The sequence below is a fragment of the Plecotus auritus genome (assembly GCF_963455305.1).
Source record: "Plecotus auritus genome assembly, chromosome: 1".
Classification (NCBI taxonomy): domain Eukaryota; kingdom Metazoa; phylum Chordata; class Mammalia; order Chiroptera; family Vespertilionidae; genus Plecotus; species Plecotus auritus.
Window position 1 is genome coordinate 84123028 of NC_137770.1, and position 15187 is coordinate 84138214.

General features: G+C 45.7%; 1 protein-coding gene across 1 annotated transcript in view; it reads right to left on the reverse strand.

Moving 5' to 3' along the window:
* The window catches only part of SLC7A8 (solute carrier family 7 member 8), a 49055-nt gene that overhangs the window by 18955 nt on the left and 14913 nt on the right, over positions 1–15187 (reverse strand). Inside the window, exons 3-4 of the mRNA XM_080651279.1 lie at positions 14533–14737; positions 13309–13460 (exon numbers count right to left, since the gene is read on the reverse strand). Of these exons, the coding sequence (XP_080507405.1) occupies positions 13309–13460; positions 14533–14737 (357 nt within the window). The remainder of the gene's footprint in view (positions 1–13308; positions 13461–14532; positions 14738–15187) is intronic.

Here is a 15187-nt window from a genome sequence, read left to right on the forward strand (position 1 = left end):
CGAAGTTAGGCCACCACAGCATGTGACTAAAGGAAAAGAGGGTACTCTCAGTCTCCTGGTACCACAGGACAGTTTCCCTCACAGCAGCTGTAACCTGAGCCTCCATCCAGAGAGGAAAGGTCAGTGAGTGAAGGCAACACTTGCCAGGTGCTTGCCAATCTCTGCCCTGCTCAGGCTTCCTGACTCGGCCAGTCTGCTATCCAGCATCCCTTTTTGTTGCTGACCGCTGTGTTTTCTTTCTCTTCTCAGCCAGATCCTGAATTCTATATGCTTGAGATATACAGTGACCTCAGGGAAGCCACATGTAGATGGGGACCAGTGGCCACTTCAGCTTGCAATGTGAGGGTTTTCATCCATCCATCCACCTATCCATCCATCCATCCATCCATCCATCCATCCATCCATCCATCCATCCATCCTTCCATCCTTCCATCCTTCCATCTATCCAGCTAGTCAGCCAGCCATGCATCCATCCATCCATGCAGTTGTCATCTATAAAGGGCCTACACATGCTAGGCACTTTAGTAAGTGGGGGAGTTATAAATAAGACTCAAGTCCCTGTCCTTAGGAAGTTGTCATCATAAGAGGGGAGACGGGTGAGCTAAAAGAGGATCTCAAGACAATGTGGTAATGGTAGAGCTTTTCGTGGAAGCCAGCGGGTGTCCATGAGGAGTCCCTAACTCAGCCCAGGGGAATCAGAGATTCTTCCTATATGAGGGAGAGACCTGAGCAACAGGGAGAATTTTATAATTTTGGCCCAGCTGGATAAAATAATAAAAAGACATAAAACTCTGGTTCTTGTTCATTGTAATTTGACTGTGGGGGCAGTTGCTGCTTCTCTAAAGGTCCCCATGGAGACCTAGGCTTATCTGTATTTTTTGGGCTTTTTCTTCTTTGTTTCTTGGCTTTAAAAAAATAAAGGTTGAAAAGACTATCAAGAAGATGCTTAAGTCAGGGGTTGGTTTTAATCAGCCCAGTTTGAAAAGACTATTGTCAAGGTGACTGGAGGGATTAAAAAAAATGAGTCAGGCAAGAGGAGCCCCAGTAATCTCATGCCCTTCCCAGAGCCCAGGGCCTCTCCACTGCCAAGTAGGAGAGGTGGGCTCTGAGTTTCCTGCCTGTTTCCTGCAGAGAAGGCATCTCTGGCCTTATCTCAGCTCTGAGCCTCAGCCTCTGATCCCTGGGGAGTCACAGAACCCTCTAATTTACTTCTTTCCTCTGACAATAACATCAGAACTCATGGGGACAGGCAGAAGAATGGCATCCCAGAAATGTCAACATCTTAATCCTGTGAGTATGTTACCTTACATAATGTAAGAAATTCTGCAAATGTGACTAAGTTGAGGATCTTCAGACGGGGAGATTATTTTGGATTATCTGACTGGGTCCAATGTAATTATTTCTCCTCCCCAATGTAATAATGAGTCCTTTAAGAAGGAAGCAGGAGGGTCAGGGTTAGAAAAGGAGATATGATGACCAAAACAGAGATCAAAGAAGGAGAAAGAAAACTTTGAAGATGCCATCCTGCTGACTTTGGAGATGGAAGAAGCGGCCATGAGCCAAAGAATGTAGGGGGCCTCTAGAAGCTGGAAAAAGCAAGGAAACAATTCTCTGCAGAGCCTCCAAAAGGAACACAGCTTGATGATCTTGAATTTAGGACTTCTGGCCTCCAGAACTATAAGAATAAATCTGTGTAGTTTTAAGTCACTAAGTTTGTGGTAAGTTGTTCTAACAGCAAACTAATACAGGGCCAAACCCCCTACAGATAGACCAGGAAGCAGGATGACTACATACCCTTAAAGAGAAAAGCTTTTAAAGAGCAACCAGGCAGCATATACCAGGACCCCAAAGGAGTCCCTCTCTTGCCTTGTAAGACACCAAGTGGAAGGAAGTGGTGTTGATCTCTACAAGTGGGCAGTGAACGTGAGATCAGCAATGTGCTGATCTACTTGGCAAATTTTCACACCACATGAGCATCCCAACTCTTTCACACCCTGCTCTTGTCAGTGGTACCCATGGTCGTTGCTGACAGTGCCACTTGGGGCTCTGAGTCTGTTACCTGAAGATACTGACCAGGTTGCTTTCTGGGCAGCAGGACATAAGATGTGGCAAAGAAGGGAAGATTAAGATGACTACTCCTCAGAAACCAAGGTTGTCATCCCATTGTCCTCAGAGCTTTAGAAAATAATTGTTCACAGGCAGACTTGTTTCTCTGCCTTGTGTCCTCTCCCCTGGGTCCTTGTCAATGTCATTGTCACACGTTCCCTGGAACTCAGGGAACTCCATTTGGATTTCTTGGTCTTGCTGGCTTGCCCCTTTCTCAGGACTGGGCTGGAGGGAACTTGGAAAGCCGTGTTTTCCTTTAGAATTTCCAAAACCAGGCCTCTCCTTGTCTTTTCAGAAAAGAGAAAACAGGCAATAGGAAGGGTGAAGACAGATGGTGAAGAAGAGAGAAGAGTGAGCATGAGAAACAACAGAAGAAAGGAAGTGGGGAGGGGGAAAGAGAGAGCGGGAGAGGGACCTATGGAGGGCGGGGGGAGAGAGAGAGAGAGAGAGAGAGAGAGAGAGAGAGAGAGAGAGAGAGAGAGAGAGATCTTGAGGTGCAGAATAGAGAGAGAAAGGGCCAGGATGGAAAAAAGAAAGATGGAATGTACTAAGCAGGCAGTTACTGGAAAGGGAAGCTAGTGACACCACTCTGTAGAACTCAGATCAGCCTGTTCCTGTCCATAACTTCAAAATCAGCACCTTTCTCGGAAGGAGCTCCTCAGCCCTCCCGAGCAGCAGTAAGTTTCACCTGGTTATGTGCCTGGCAGAGTGCAGGTCTGTCTCACCTTTGGCTGTGGTGTGCACTTCTCTGCCTTCTGCCACGCTCTGGCCAGCTTCCCCTGACTCCCTCCCTCTGGACCTGGAGCAAAAGGGGCGAGCTGGCGCCCCTCAGAGCAGCCCTCCTGTGCCCACGCTGGAGCTGCGGTGAGCACCCAGCCAGCGGAGAGGCCGGGAGGGGAAGGGGTGTGGCGACGCTCCGCTCTGTGATAGGCTGGACAGCTCCTTGGCCGCCTCCCTTGCTCGCAGAAGGAACTGGGCACGTGTTTCTAATTGTGGAAAGGCTGTTCTGGGTTGGTTTGCCTAACCGTTTCCAGATCCAGGAGGTAACTAGTGCCGGCGGCCAAAAGGCACTGATAGGCAAAGAAAACACGGAGCCCAAGGCTCAGATAAGGTTCGGTTCTGCCCATGCAGGCCAGCCCAAGCCCTTTCCTCAAAAAGGCTGGAGGAGAAATCCTTCCCTGCTCGCCTGGGGCCAAGACGTTCTCATATGGGGTGAGGAGCCGCCTTATAAAGTCTCAAGTCTCTAAAAACAAACGTTAGTATTATTGTATGCATAAATAATTTGATTGGTGAAAGACAAATCTATCAAAACAAAGCAACAGCAACCAAAAATATCGAAGTAGCCATTCCCTATAAACTAAGCTTTGCTCCCAGCTTCTGTTAGGTCCATAAATAGGCTTTGAAATAGATCCCATCACCCACACTACAGTAACATTTTGCCCTGCTCATCCAGCCCCTTTCTTCTTGAAACACTGACACCGGTTGAGAAGTCTCAGAAGCCCCTCTGAGAAGAGGAGTTGTGCTGAGCCTTCTGGAAGGGCCTCTCTCCTCCAATGACAGACAAGGCAGAGGAGGAGTGGTGCAGAGACGCTGTGAGCTTTTGGAGACCCTGAATCACAGCTTTTCTTGGAATTTTCAGCTAAGCTCCTACTCCTACCCCTTCCCTTCAGAGATCACCCTTCCCCTTCCTTTTTATCCTGATCCCTCCAATGGCAAGTGCCAGTTGCTGGACCTGGAGCTTTTGCTGAATCACCATCCAGTACTGAGTTCAGCCAAGAAGCCCAAACACCCTGCTCAGCATTTTCCAAGAGCTGAATAGTTCTCTCTCCAGCATGAGCTTAGCAAGGCTCCTGAGCTGAAGTGGAGGAGGAGGGAAAAACAGGACACTCGAAAAGCAGGGAGACAGACATAGTGCACCATGCCACCTTGGGGAGCCCCATTTTAATCCTATTCATTACTGTTCCAGCCCAGGCCTGAAGATAATTCCTGTTATCTCACGCCCCAATTCTCAGGGCTGATGCCTCCCAGACTCGGAGCAAGGGGGATGGGAAGAGTTCTGAAGGGGTCTGCACAGAGCTTGGGAGGGCTAGTCTGACTCTCATCCTCAGATAGTATCCACCAAAATCTGCAGGTGCTCAAGTCTCTTACGTAAAATGATCTATAAACCTGGTCTATAAACCAGAACTCAGGCTGCAAAATTCCCAAGACTGGACAGTGTGGATGAAAAAAGGGATTCTGGGGAAAGTAACCTCACAGGGTGGTCTGATCATAAATTCCTAACTGGGCAGGTCATGGTAAGTAGTCATGCCCCAGGCATGTAACTTCTTTAGTAAAAGGCTTATCTTTGCCTTAAGCAAGCCCTGTCCATTGTTTCTGTGCATCTAAGTTAACACACTTTTTAAATGTCCCCTTTCAGAGTCTTACTTCTAATACCTGACCACCCTTTCAGAACCCTGCTTCTAAAGCATGAGTACATAACCTTAACTATCCTGTAATCCAACCCGTGCCTTGCTTTCTCCCACCTTCAGGTAATCTTCCTTACATTCCCTCCTTAATCTTAAATGCATAAAAGAAATAGCAAACTGTTATTCTCAGAAGCATTTATCTCAGTCTTCTGAGATCTTGTTTCCAGGTGCATCTTCTGTTTAACTAAAATAAATTTTATTAAAAATTCTCTACAGGTTCTTATGTCAACTCCAGTTATAACCAAATTCCAAGGACAGCTTGTGCTCAAGCTTGCTAAACTCTCAAAACGAATCTTGCCCTGTCTTCTGTTCCCTAAAGCTCCCAGTACCACTAGGCTTCACTGCTGTGAGTCTTCTGATTTTATGTTCTTGGGCGTATGATATGAATTTGTGTGTCACGTTAGCCCTCAAAAGTTATCAGACACAACTAATGGGTGAGTTCATACACCATAGGTGCTGGCTTCTCTGGGGGGAACGGGAGTAGAGGAGTGATCCTTGAGAGTCAGCAACAAAAGGCCAGAGGAGAATTTAAGTTTCTAGGCTGGTTTTAAAAAGGCAGCAAGTTGTTTCCATACTGGTGAAAGCTGAATGCCAGGAAAACTCCATTTCAGGGAACCTCAGTCTCATTCTATTATTTTTCCAAGCAGGGGTGGACCCATTCTCAGGAATAAGCTCCTCGTTCCCCAATTTCCAGGACTTGGGCTATGTACACCCTTTGAACAGAAGAATTCCAGTTTGAGAGCAAAAACTGGAGACCAAAAGAGACACTGTGGGAAGCCAGGAAAGAGGAGATGATCTGGATCAGAATTGAAGCATATTGAAACTAAAAAGAAGCCCCCAACTTCTCAGGTAGCCATTGGCTAAATCCTGATCTGAGAATAGATTGGATTTCGACTAATGGGCAGAAGTGTCCAACACCAATGGATTTCAAGGGAAGAAGACCTCTTTGTAATTGCTTACTACGATATAGAAACTAAAAAGCACTATACCAATAGTTGTTCAACTATTGAATTACTCTTACAGAAATGTAAAATAAGGGCAACTGAGATATCTTTATTCCCAGGGCTACAGGCACAAGGAATACTCCAGAGGCTGAATATGTCAGGGAGGAGGTGAAATAGCACTGAATGGGTCTTTACTCTGCCATTAGAGGCATGGAGTCCAAAAGCATAGGAGATGTCTTCCTCAAGTGTTAGCAATGAATATTTAAGTATTAGAGAGTGAATAGAAGGGGTGACAAAGACAGAGGAGCCAACTCAAACCAGTTTGAACCACACCCATAAGAAGACATTAAAATATGATCCTGCCCTGGCCAGTGTGCTCAGTGGTTAGAGTACCAGCCCAAGCACTGAAGGGCAGCAGATTCAATTCTCAGTCAAGGGCACATACCTGGGTTGCAGGCTCAATCCCAGCCCCAGTCCAGGTGTGTGCGGGAGGCAACCAATCCATGTGTCTCTCTTATATCAATGTTCCTCTCTCTCTCTCTCTCTCTCTCTCTCTCTCTCTCTCTCTCTCTCTCTCTCTCTCCTTCCCTTCCTCCCTTCCACTCTCTCAAAAAATCAATGGGAAAAATATCTTTGGGTGAGGATTAACAACAATGAAAATGATCCAGTGTTTCTTGATCTATTTCACCTGTATTCCAACAGGAACGTGCCATCCTTGACTCTCTCACCATTAACCATCAAATCCTGCTAATACTACTTTGTAAATGCTAAATACAAACTCTTGAACAACGTGGGGGTTAGGGGTGCCAACCTCATCCCAGGAGGTCACAGTTCCATTCCTGGTTCGGGTATATGCCGGGGTTATGGGCTCAATCCTCAGTGGGGGGCATGCAGGTGGCAGCCGATCAATGATTCTCTCTCATCATCGATGTTTCTATCTCTCTCTCCCACTCCCTTCCTCTCTGAAATCAATAAAAACATGTTTTTAAAAAAATTTTAAATTGATTTCAGAGAGAGGAAGGAAAGGGGAGAGAGAGAAACATCAATGATGAGAGAGAATCATTGATCAGCTGCCTCCTGCACTCCTTCTACTGGGGATTAAGCCCAAAACCTGGGCATGTGCCCTGACTGGGAATCAATCCGTGACTTCCTGGTTCATGGGTCGATGCTAAACCACTGAGCACACCAACCAGGTTCCTTGCCTTTGATCTTATTCCCCCCTCCAATCCATCCTTTACCCTTTCATCCTTGATTCTTTTAAAATATAAATATGATAATGTCAGTTCTCTGTTTGAAGCCCTTGAATCCCTTCCCATTGCTCTTAGAGTAAAGCTCAATCTCGCTAGCATGGCCATGAGGTCCATGGGCTCTTCACTTCTATCTACAGTTCTTACCTCCTAGTCTATGCTGTGGCTATCCAGAACTACCTGGAGCTCCCCAGAGAACCCCCATTTCTGTTACATCCAGCTCCCTGAACATTGTCCTCTTAGAGGAACTTACTTAGAACTGAAATTCCCTATGTACTTGTCATAATCATCCATTGGACTGAGCATGCCTAAGTATTCTCCTGCCTAACACAGTGCCTGGAGCTGAACAGACATTTGAATATTTGATAATGACTGAATGATTCTGTACCCTGCAGTAACTACAGAATACACACAAGTGGACCCAATAAACACTTAAGAGAAAATGCTTAATTTTCTGCTGCTGCAACAAATGAGAATGAAGATTTTCTGGTACATCGCTATATCCCCTGTGCCAAGAAGAGTACCTAGCACATCCTGGGCCTTTGATAAGTATTTGTTGAATGAACAAAGTATTGTGATTTTCATTTATGTAATGCTTCCCGAGAGTCCCAACCACTGTCTAAGTTACATTACTCTAGAGCAGGCCTGTGAGCAGCATCCTTATGTAACCACCCCGAGGAAGACTTCCAACCAAAGACTTATTCAGTGCTCCTCTGGGCTTTGGAGAGGACATGGGAGGCAGAAACACAGAGAATAAGTAATTGCTCATTACAAATGCAGGAGACAGTTAGTTGAAACATATTTCATTTTGATTTGTATATAAAATAGATTCCCTCCTCTTAGTGTCAATCAATCAACATGGCCAGCTGATTCTACCCCTGAATCTTTTTTGTTTTTCCCCCTTGTAACTTTGTTTTTATTTTAGGCCACTGCCTCTCTGGCCTACTAGTAAACAAATGCTTAGTCTGCTAACTCATCTCCCTGCTTCAAGGGTCTTTTCTTCACTCAGATGTGAACCTAATCATGTTACTGATCAAAATCCTTCAATGGTTCCCCATCACTTGAATGAAGTCAGCTCTTTTCTACATGATGTACAGGATCCTTCAAGGTTTGGTTCCTGCTCACTTGTTCAGCCTCATGTCCTGCCACTCTCCTTGGCTCCACCAACTCAAAAGTACTTGCTTCTCTCCAACAGGCCATTTCTTTCTTGACCCCAAGTATTTTTTCTTTTTCAAAGACACCTTTATGCTCTTCTTATTTAGGAAATAGAAGAGGTTTTGTTTTGTTTTTTAATCCTCACCTGAGGATATTTTTCCATTGATTTTTAGAGAGAGTGGAAGAGAGAGGGAAAGACAGAGAGAAATATTGATGTGAGAGAAACACATCGAATGGTTGCCTCCTGCATGAGCCCCGACCAGGGCCCAGGCCGAGGAGGAGCCTGCAACCAAAGTACGTTTCCTTGACCAGAATTGAACCTAGGCCCGAATTGAACCTTGGTCCGCAGGCCAACGCTCTATCCACTGAGTCAGACCGGCTAGGGCTTGACCCCAAGTTTTGCCTGTGTCCTTCCCTCTACCTGGCTGTTCTATTTTATGCCCATCTGCAGCCTACCTACTTACCTTTCAAGATTTAGCTCAATCTGGGATCCTTCCCTAAGGATTCTCTCCCAACGTTTTTTGTTGTTAATCCTCACCCAAGGATACTTTTCCATTGATGTTTTAGAATGAGTGGAAGGGCGGGGAAAAGACAGAGAGAAAAACATCAATGTGAGAGAGATATATCGATTGGTTGCCTCCCACACATGCACCAACCAAGGCCGGGGATCAAGCCTGCAACCCAGGTATGTGCCCTTGACCAGAATCAAACCTGGGACCCTTCAGTCCATGGGCCGATGCTCTATCCACTGCGAGCAAAACCGGCTGGAGCTCTTTCCCAACTTTGAAGCAGCTTTTGTCATCACACTGTATTGTAATTATTTGTACACCAATCTCTTCACTAGCCTTTGATTTCTCCCAAGACTATATAAATAATGCCATAGCCCCACTCAGTGTAGGAATTCCATATGATAATTAAATGATGGATTTGAAGTTTCTTTTCTTTTTTCTTTAGAAAGTGCATTTACAAAGTAATTTTCATCTTAATGCATTATAATAATAAAAATGGGATTTTAGTCAAATTGATCATTGTGTAAAAACCAAGAGATTTATATTTTAAATGTTGGCTAGTTAGAAGATGTACAGAAAAAAATGGGGCTTAGATAAATGGGAATCGAATCTAGTTCACTCTGTATTTGTCTGGATTCATATACGTATACAAGGCTGATGAGACACCCAAAGAACCCTCTGGGGATGACAGAAGGGCAAGAAGGCAGCACTGCCCTGGCATCTGAGGCAATATGTGTAGCGCTCAGGGATGAGAAGTTTGGGGCTCGAGAATATGAAGCCTCAAAGGAAAATGAATGGAGATTAAGGGATTTAGGTGCTAAGAAAGACTGTTGAATCCTCTGATGTCAAGGGGTGAATTTGTAAGAGGCATGCAAACCAACACACACAGTTTATCTATAACAATATCTTGCATCAAGCACCTGGAAACTTTTTTGGAGAGTCACCTACCCTTTCTATAGAAGAATTGCAGAACAACTCAGGGCTAAAAGTAATGCATACAGTGAAGTCCTTAAGAAGAAAAAATCTGAAGTCCTGGAAAACTAATCTATTGGGAATCTCAGTAGAGAGATAGAAAACAAGATAAGAAGCATTTTTACTTGTGAAACCCATGAAGGGTACTCTGTTCTCCTCAGGGTGAGAAAGGAAAAGGAGCTTTGTTAGTACAAGGCATTAAGGGAGAAGTGGGGAACTTGAACAAGAAGAAAACAAATTTACTTCAGGTACTGGACATGACTCCAGCTCCAAAAGAGAGAAAGGAGGCCAGGAAGCTGCCTGAGTGAAAAGTGGTCTGGTCCCTAGGAGAGGGGGGACAAACAGATCCCAAAGGAAAACCCAGTGTTAGGAAGCGAGAAGCTCAAATGGGGGAACCCAGAACACCCGTGCTCCTCTGTGGCACTGGGACCACTTTTTTTATAACCAGAAACTCAGGTAATAATCAAAAGAGCTATTGATAAAAGATCAAGCTGCAGAAATAACCAATCAATATGGATGTCTATATACCCAGATAGGTACATTGATAGATGCATTTTATTTAGAACTGTAAGGATACTTATCCATTGTTACCAAGACTACTGGACAGGGGAGAGACCACCTTTTAAGGAGAGACAACATTTAAAGGTGGTCTCCTAGGGACCAGACCACCTTTCACTCAGGTGAAGATAAGAGGAACATCTTTTACCTAGAGAATATAGTTATTTACTTATGAAATACTAAAAAGTAAAACAGAAAAAAAGAAAAAAAAAAAACTCAAACAAATTACAAAACCAAGTTTTAATACCTCCTGTTCCCCCCCCTTCCTAACTCCTCTCACTAATATGCTTGCTCTGGAGAAAGGAGAAAGGCTTTTCATTTAATTAAAACGTAAAGTACTTTCTTTTTTCACTGGCTGGTGGCTAGGAACATTCTGCTGACTCAGCAGTGAATAATCAGCTTTGACCTAAATCATAAAATAACTCAAAGTGGCAGCTGCAGTTGCATAAGCATGATACAAATCCGCAGTTCCTTCTCTCTCTCTCTCCTCTCCTCTCCTCCCCACCCCCTCCAGACTTGGAGCAGGCAAGCCAGTTACAGCAGGTTCTTTCTGCCTCTCCACCCCCATCTGGTTCATCTACCATCATTTTTCATCTGATCTATTTTAAAAACGCTCCATGGAACCAGATTTGACCTCATCTCCTCCCTCACACAGCAAACCCCAGCCAGGGGCTTTGCCACACCGGTTCTCCCTGCTGGGCTCCTGCCCTGTCCTCCAGCTCCCTCAACCTGATGCCCTCCATTACACACCAGCATGCCAAAATGACACAGCAGAAAGCAGCGCTTCTTATATCAGTACATTCAGACCACCCCCAAACTCTCTACTGCTTCTCTTAAGAATACAGCTGGACTGGGCCAATCTCGGCTCTACTGCCAAGGAACACTGGGCCTATTCTACACGGCTGACTCGCCTGGCACTTGCTGAGAGGATGGGGTGAGGCTGTAGGATGGTGGGAGGAGTGCTGGAATAAAAGATAGCAGCATTTAATAAAAGGTAGCATCCACCAAGCCTTTCTAACAGCCTGGTTCTGATTTATTTTACTGGATACCTTAAGGGAGGATTTAAGGGGCTGGTAAAAGTGGGCTACAAAAAAAAAAAGAAAGAAAGAAAGAAAAAGTATTTGATGAGCCAGAAAACAAAATCTTTGCACACAAACTCAAAGCATCTGGGAGTGTCTGGTGAGGAAGTATGGTGTGCAGCTATGTCCACATATGTACCCCTGTGGAGAGAGGAGTTGGGGACTCCACATGGCTTTCACATCTGGATGACGGCTTTCACATCTGGATGTAAGGGGCGGGGGGGACACACAAGGTGAAGTGAGGAACTGTTTTGCATTTCCCCCAAGGAAATAAGGAGGAATAAGTTTGGGTTTAAGAACATTTTTCTGTTTATGCAGGTGGAAAATTATATGAACACATATCTCGAGGATTGGAAAATTCCTATCTCTGGAGGGCAAGACTGACCACTGTTAAGTTGGTCAGAATGTCTTTGCAGTTCTACTTAGAAGGCAGAGGATCGGCCAGATAAGCTTTCTTGAACCTTTGATGTCAGGAATCGGGAAAGGGGAGGATATTATAATTTTTGTCATTAGAGTTTCTAAATTCCTCCTAGTTTGGTTCTGGCAGTGTCCAGGGGAGGTGTGGGCTGCCAAAGGGACTGTGTACAACCTGTCTTTCTGGAACGTGGCTACAGGCAGGAGCAATTTCCATCTCTTGGGAGGGTTTGTACCTCTCTGGCCTGAGGGGATCTGCTAAGCTAAAGCAGATCAGAAGGTCTTTGCCTAAGATGTCACCTACCCTCGGTGGGTTTGGGGAATGCAAAGGGAGCTGTAGCATCCACCTGCCCAGAGACCTACTCCCTGTGGCCTGATTTCTCTCCTAAGGGACGGACTGAACAGCCTTAAGATTCTTGATTTCTAGTTGGAATGTAAGGGTGATTCTTGTCTCAGACACTAGCAGCATCAGCAGAAAAAAGGAAGCCGTGTCTGTGTGCACGAGACTCTGAAATAGCAGTGGCCAGCACTCATGTGGTCCCCCTTCTAAGCCCCATTAGCCTGTCTGGTGGCAGAAAGAGCAACTCTTCCTGCATTCCCACATCCTCTTCCCCCTCCCCCACCTTCTCTATCTCTAGATCTAGGCTAGCAAGCAACCACCAAATGACTACCCTCACTGACCACCTTCATTGACTAATGGTTGGGCTACAAGGTGCCCAAGTGTCTCATGCAATCCTTGCAACCACACCCTCCTGTGTACGGTGAGGCAGGTTACTTTGCCAAGCACTCATAACAGTTAGAAAGTGGTAGAGAGATGCAGTCTCCAGCAGCCTGGCTCGGAGATTTCTGATATCAGAGATTAAATGTTGAAACTTCCTAGAAATATAAGTTGCAAAACTTCTCTATAAAGCCTCTCTAACCTATTCCAGCTCACAGAAATATTTCCCTTTCTTTGAACTTTTACTGTACTTGAATCCTAACCACAGAATCTATCTATATAACTTTTCTTCCCAGTTAGATATAAAAGTTATCAAGGGACCACAGATAATTAATTTATTTTGCCCCAACTCACATATCTAAACTCTCCTTCCAAAGAGTTTTAAGATGTGAGTGGGTCCTGGCTGGCATGGCTCAGTGGTTGAGCATCGACCTATGAACCAGGAGGTAATGGTTCATTCCCTGTCAGGGCACATGACCAGGTTGTGGGCTCGATCCCCAGTGTGGGAGTGTGCAGGAGGCAGCCCATCAGTGATTCTCTCTCATCATTAATATTTTCTCTCTCATCATTAATATTTCTCTCTCTCTCCCTCTCCCTTCCTCTCTGAAATCAATTTAAAAAAAAAAAAAGATATGAACTGGCAGGCTGAGGTAGAGGTGGACAATGCCAGAAAAATCTTCCTACAATCAGCAGAAGCCTCCAGGACACAATGTGTGTACTAGAAAGAGAAGGAATCAGGAGACCAGGGCTCTACTCAGGGCCTGCCATTTGGGTGAGTCACTTCTTGGCTCCATTTCCTTATCGATACTAGGGAAATTATAATACTGCCCAGCTTAACTCCTGGACTTGTCATTTGCTCCTATCAGATCATATAAGTGAAAGTGCTTTGTATAAAGAGCCCTGCCAATGAAAATTACTATGTCTATAAGTAGCTACTTAAATATCTTCTTTTTTTAACATCAGGTAATTGTATGCAAAATTCATTAATCCAAAGCACACATGGAGGAAATGGGAGGGGGGGGAGTAATGGGGACAGATAAAAAAGGGAAGAAAAGAAAGAGGGAGAAGAAGAAGCAAGTATGGAGATCACCAGGAAGGCTAAAAGAGACCACCCTGAGAGCATGGCCCAGATGGCACTTACATAGGCAGATGGCAGCCAGGAGTCGGAGGCCAAACTCTGGGGGAAAGCAGGTGGGGAAGAGCGGCTGTAGCACGTAGTTAGAGAAGGTGAGGGCGATGACAGCTTGGTTGGTGGGGTAAATCACCAGCACAGCAATCCATAGCCTCAGGAACCTGAAGGGGGAACAGGACAAGATATGACCCAAAACAGCAATGGAGACCTCCACCCCCACCAAAGGCATGGCAGGTATTCAGAAGTCATCAGAGAAAGCCTGGGCAAGTCATAGGGCAGCATTAGGAGAGAGGCAGGTGGGCTAACGTGATGCATTTCCCTTTTGTTTTCAAGATGCTGAGGAGCCCAGTCACCCCACCCACCCCTCTCGCTCCTGAAATGGTATACCCAGCCCTCTGCAATGGCGAGCACAGTGGCAGTGGCAGGAGCCTCTCCTGCCTCCATGGCAGCGCTAAGGATGTCCGACTGATGGCTTAGGCCCGCCGTCAGTAGGACATCCCCCAAGGGCTCCTGGACTACGAGAGGGCACAGGCTGGGCTGAGGGACACCCCGAGTGCATGGATTTCATGTACAGGACCTCTGGTGTTTTAATGATGAGAAGTTAAGTTTTAACTAGTGCTAACACACATCTTGGCTTTACTTAACTCTTCCCTCTTCTTTCATTATCTCTTCTTTACCATTTTGGCCCCCAGCATCCAATGGTGGAAAATAAAATTTGCAACCTCAGAATTTTAAAAGCCAGGACATGCAACTGCCAGGGGAGGCACTGAGCAGGTGTTGCGGGAGAAGTGTCCTCCACATCCCTGGGCTCATCAGGTGAGGGTTGAGTTCTTCGGTAGCAGGGATGCAGAAGCTGAGGAAATTCAAGATCAGAGCCTGGCTTGGAAGGAGACCATTATCCTAGGTAATGTGAGGAGAGAGTACCTCTGTCTCTTAGGTGGGCACTCTCATTTGTCAAGATAAAAGAGCTTTGTTTTATGAAGTGATTTTCCTTGAAATCTCCAGTCAGAGTTACCATATTTGCTCTCACTCATAGACTCTTGCCCACTAAGATCAGCCGATTAAAACTAGAATCTGGTTCCTCTGTCACCCTCAGGGGCATCAAGGAGACACAAGGTTTCACTAGCAAGCGTGGAGGCAAAAGAGGAATCCCACTCTCTAGCTCTCCTCAGCACATTGGAAATCCCTGGCCTTGGCTTCCTAGACCACTTAGGTTTCTACAGAGCCTCTTACCCAGCCAGTCCTCCAAAGATGTCCTTGACGTAGGAGTAGTCACCTCCAGATTTGGGGATGGTGACCCCGAGCTCAGCATAGCAAAGGGCTCCCACAGCTGTAATAAGACCCGTCACGATCCAGATGATAAGAGCGAGGCCCACGGAGCCCGCATTTTCCAGCACACCCTTTGGCGAGACGAAGATTCCAGAGCCAATGATGTTCCCTGCATGAGGCACCAAAGGTAACAGGGAGACAGGAGCATCAGCACAGGTGGCAGGACCAGCATTTGCAGGGTGAACTCATCTGTGAGCTGATTCTAAAATACTGACTGTTGGATTGTGTGAAACACCTTCAGGGAGATGTGTCTAGCAATAATTCTTCTTAGAAGCAGAGGGGGAGGAGCAGACAACAGGCACTTAGAGACCAGGAACGTGGTCAGGTACTCTACATGTCTTCTTTTTTTTTTAATCCTCAGGATAAACCTATGGAGTCAGATATCATTTCTCCCATGTTACAGAGGAGGAAACGGAGTCTCAGGGATACCAAGTGCATTGCCCAAGTCCACACAGTAACAAGTACTAGTGCAAGTATTGAACTTCAGGACCCTCTCACTGGGCTGCACATGATCTACCCAAGGCTGGAAAAGGCAGGGCTGGAAAAGTGGGCTGTCTCA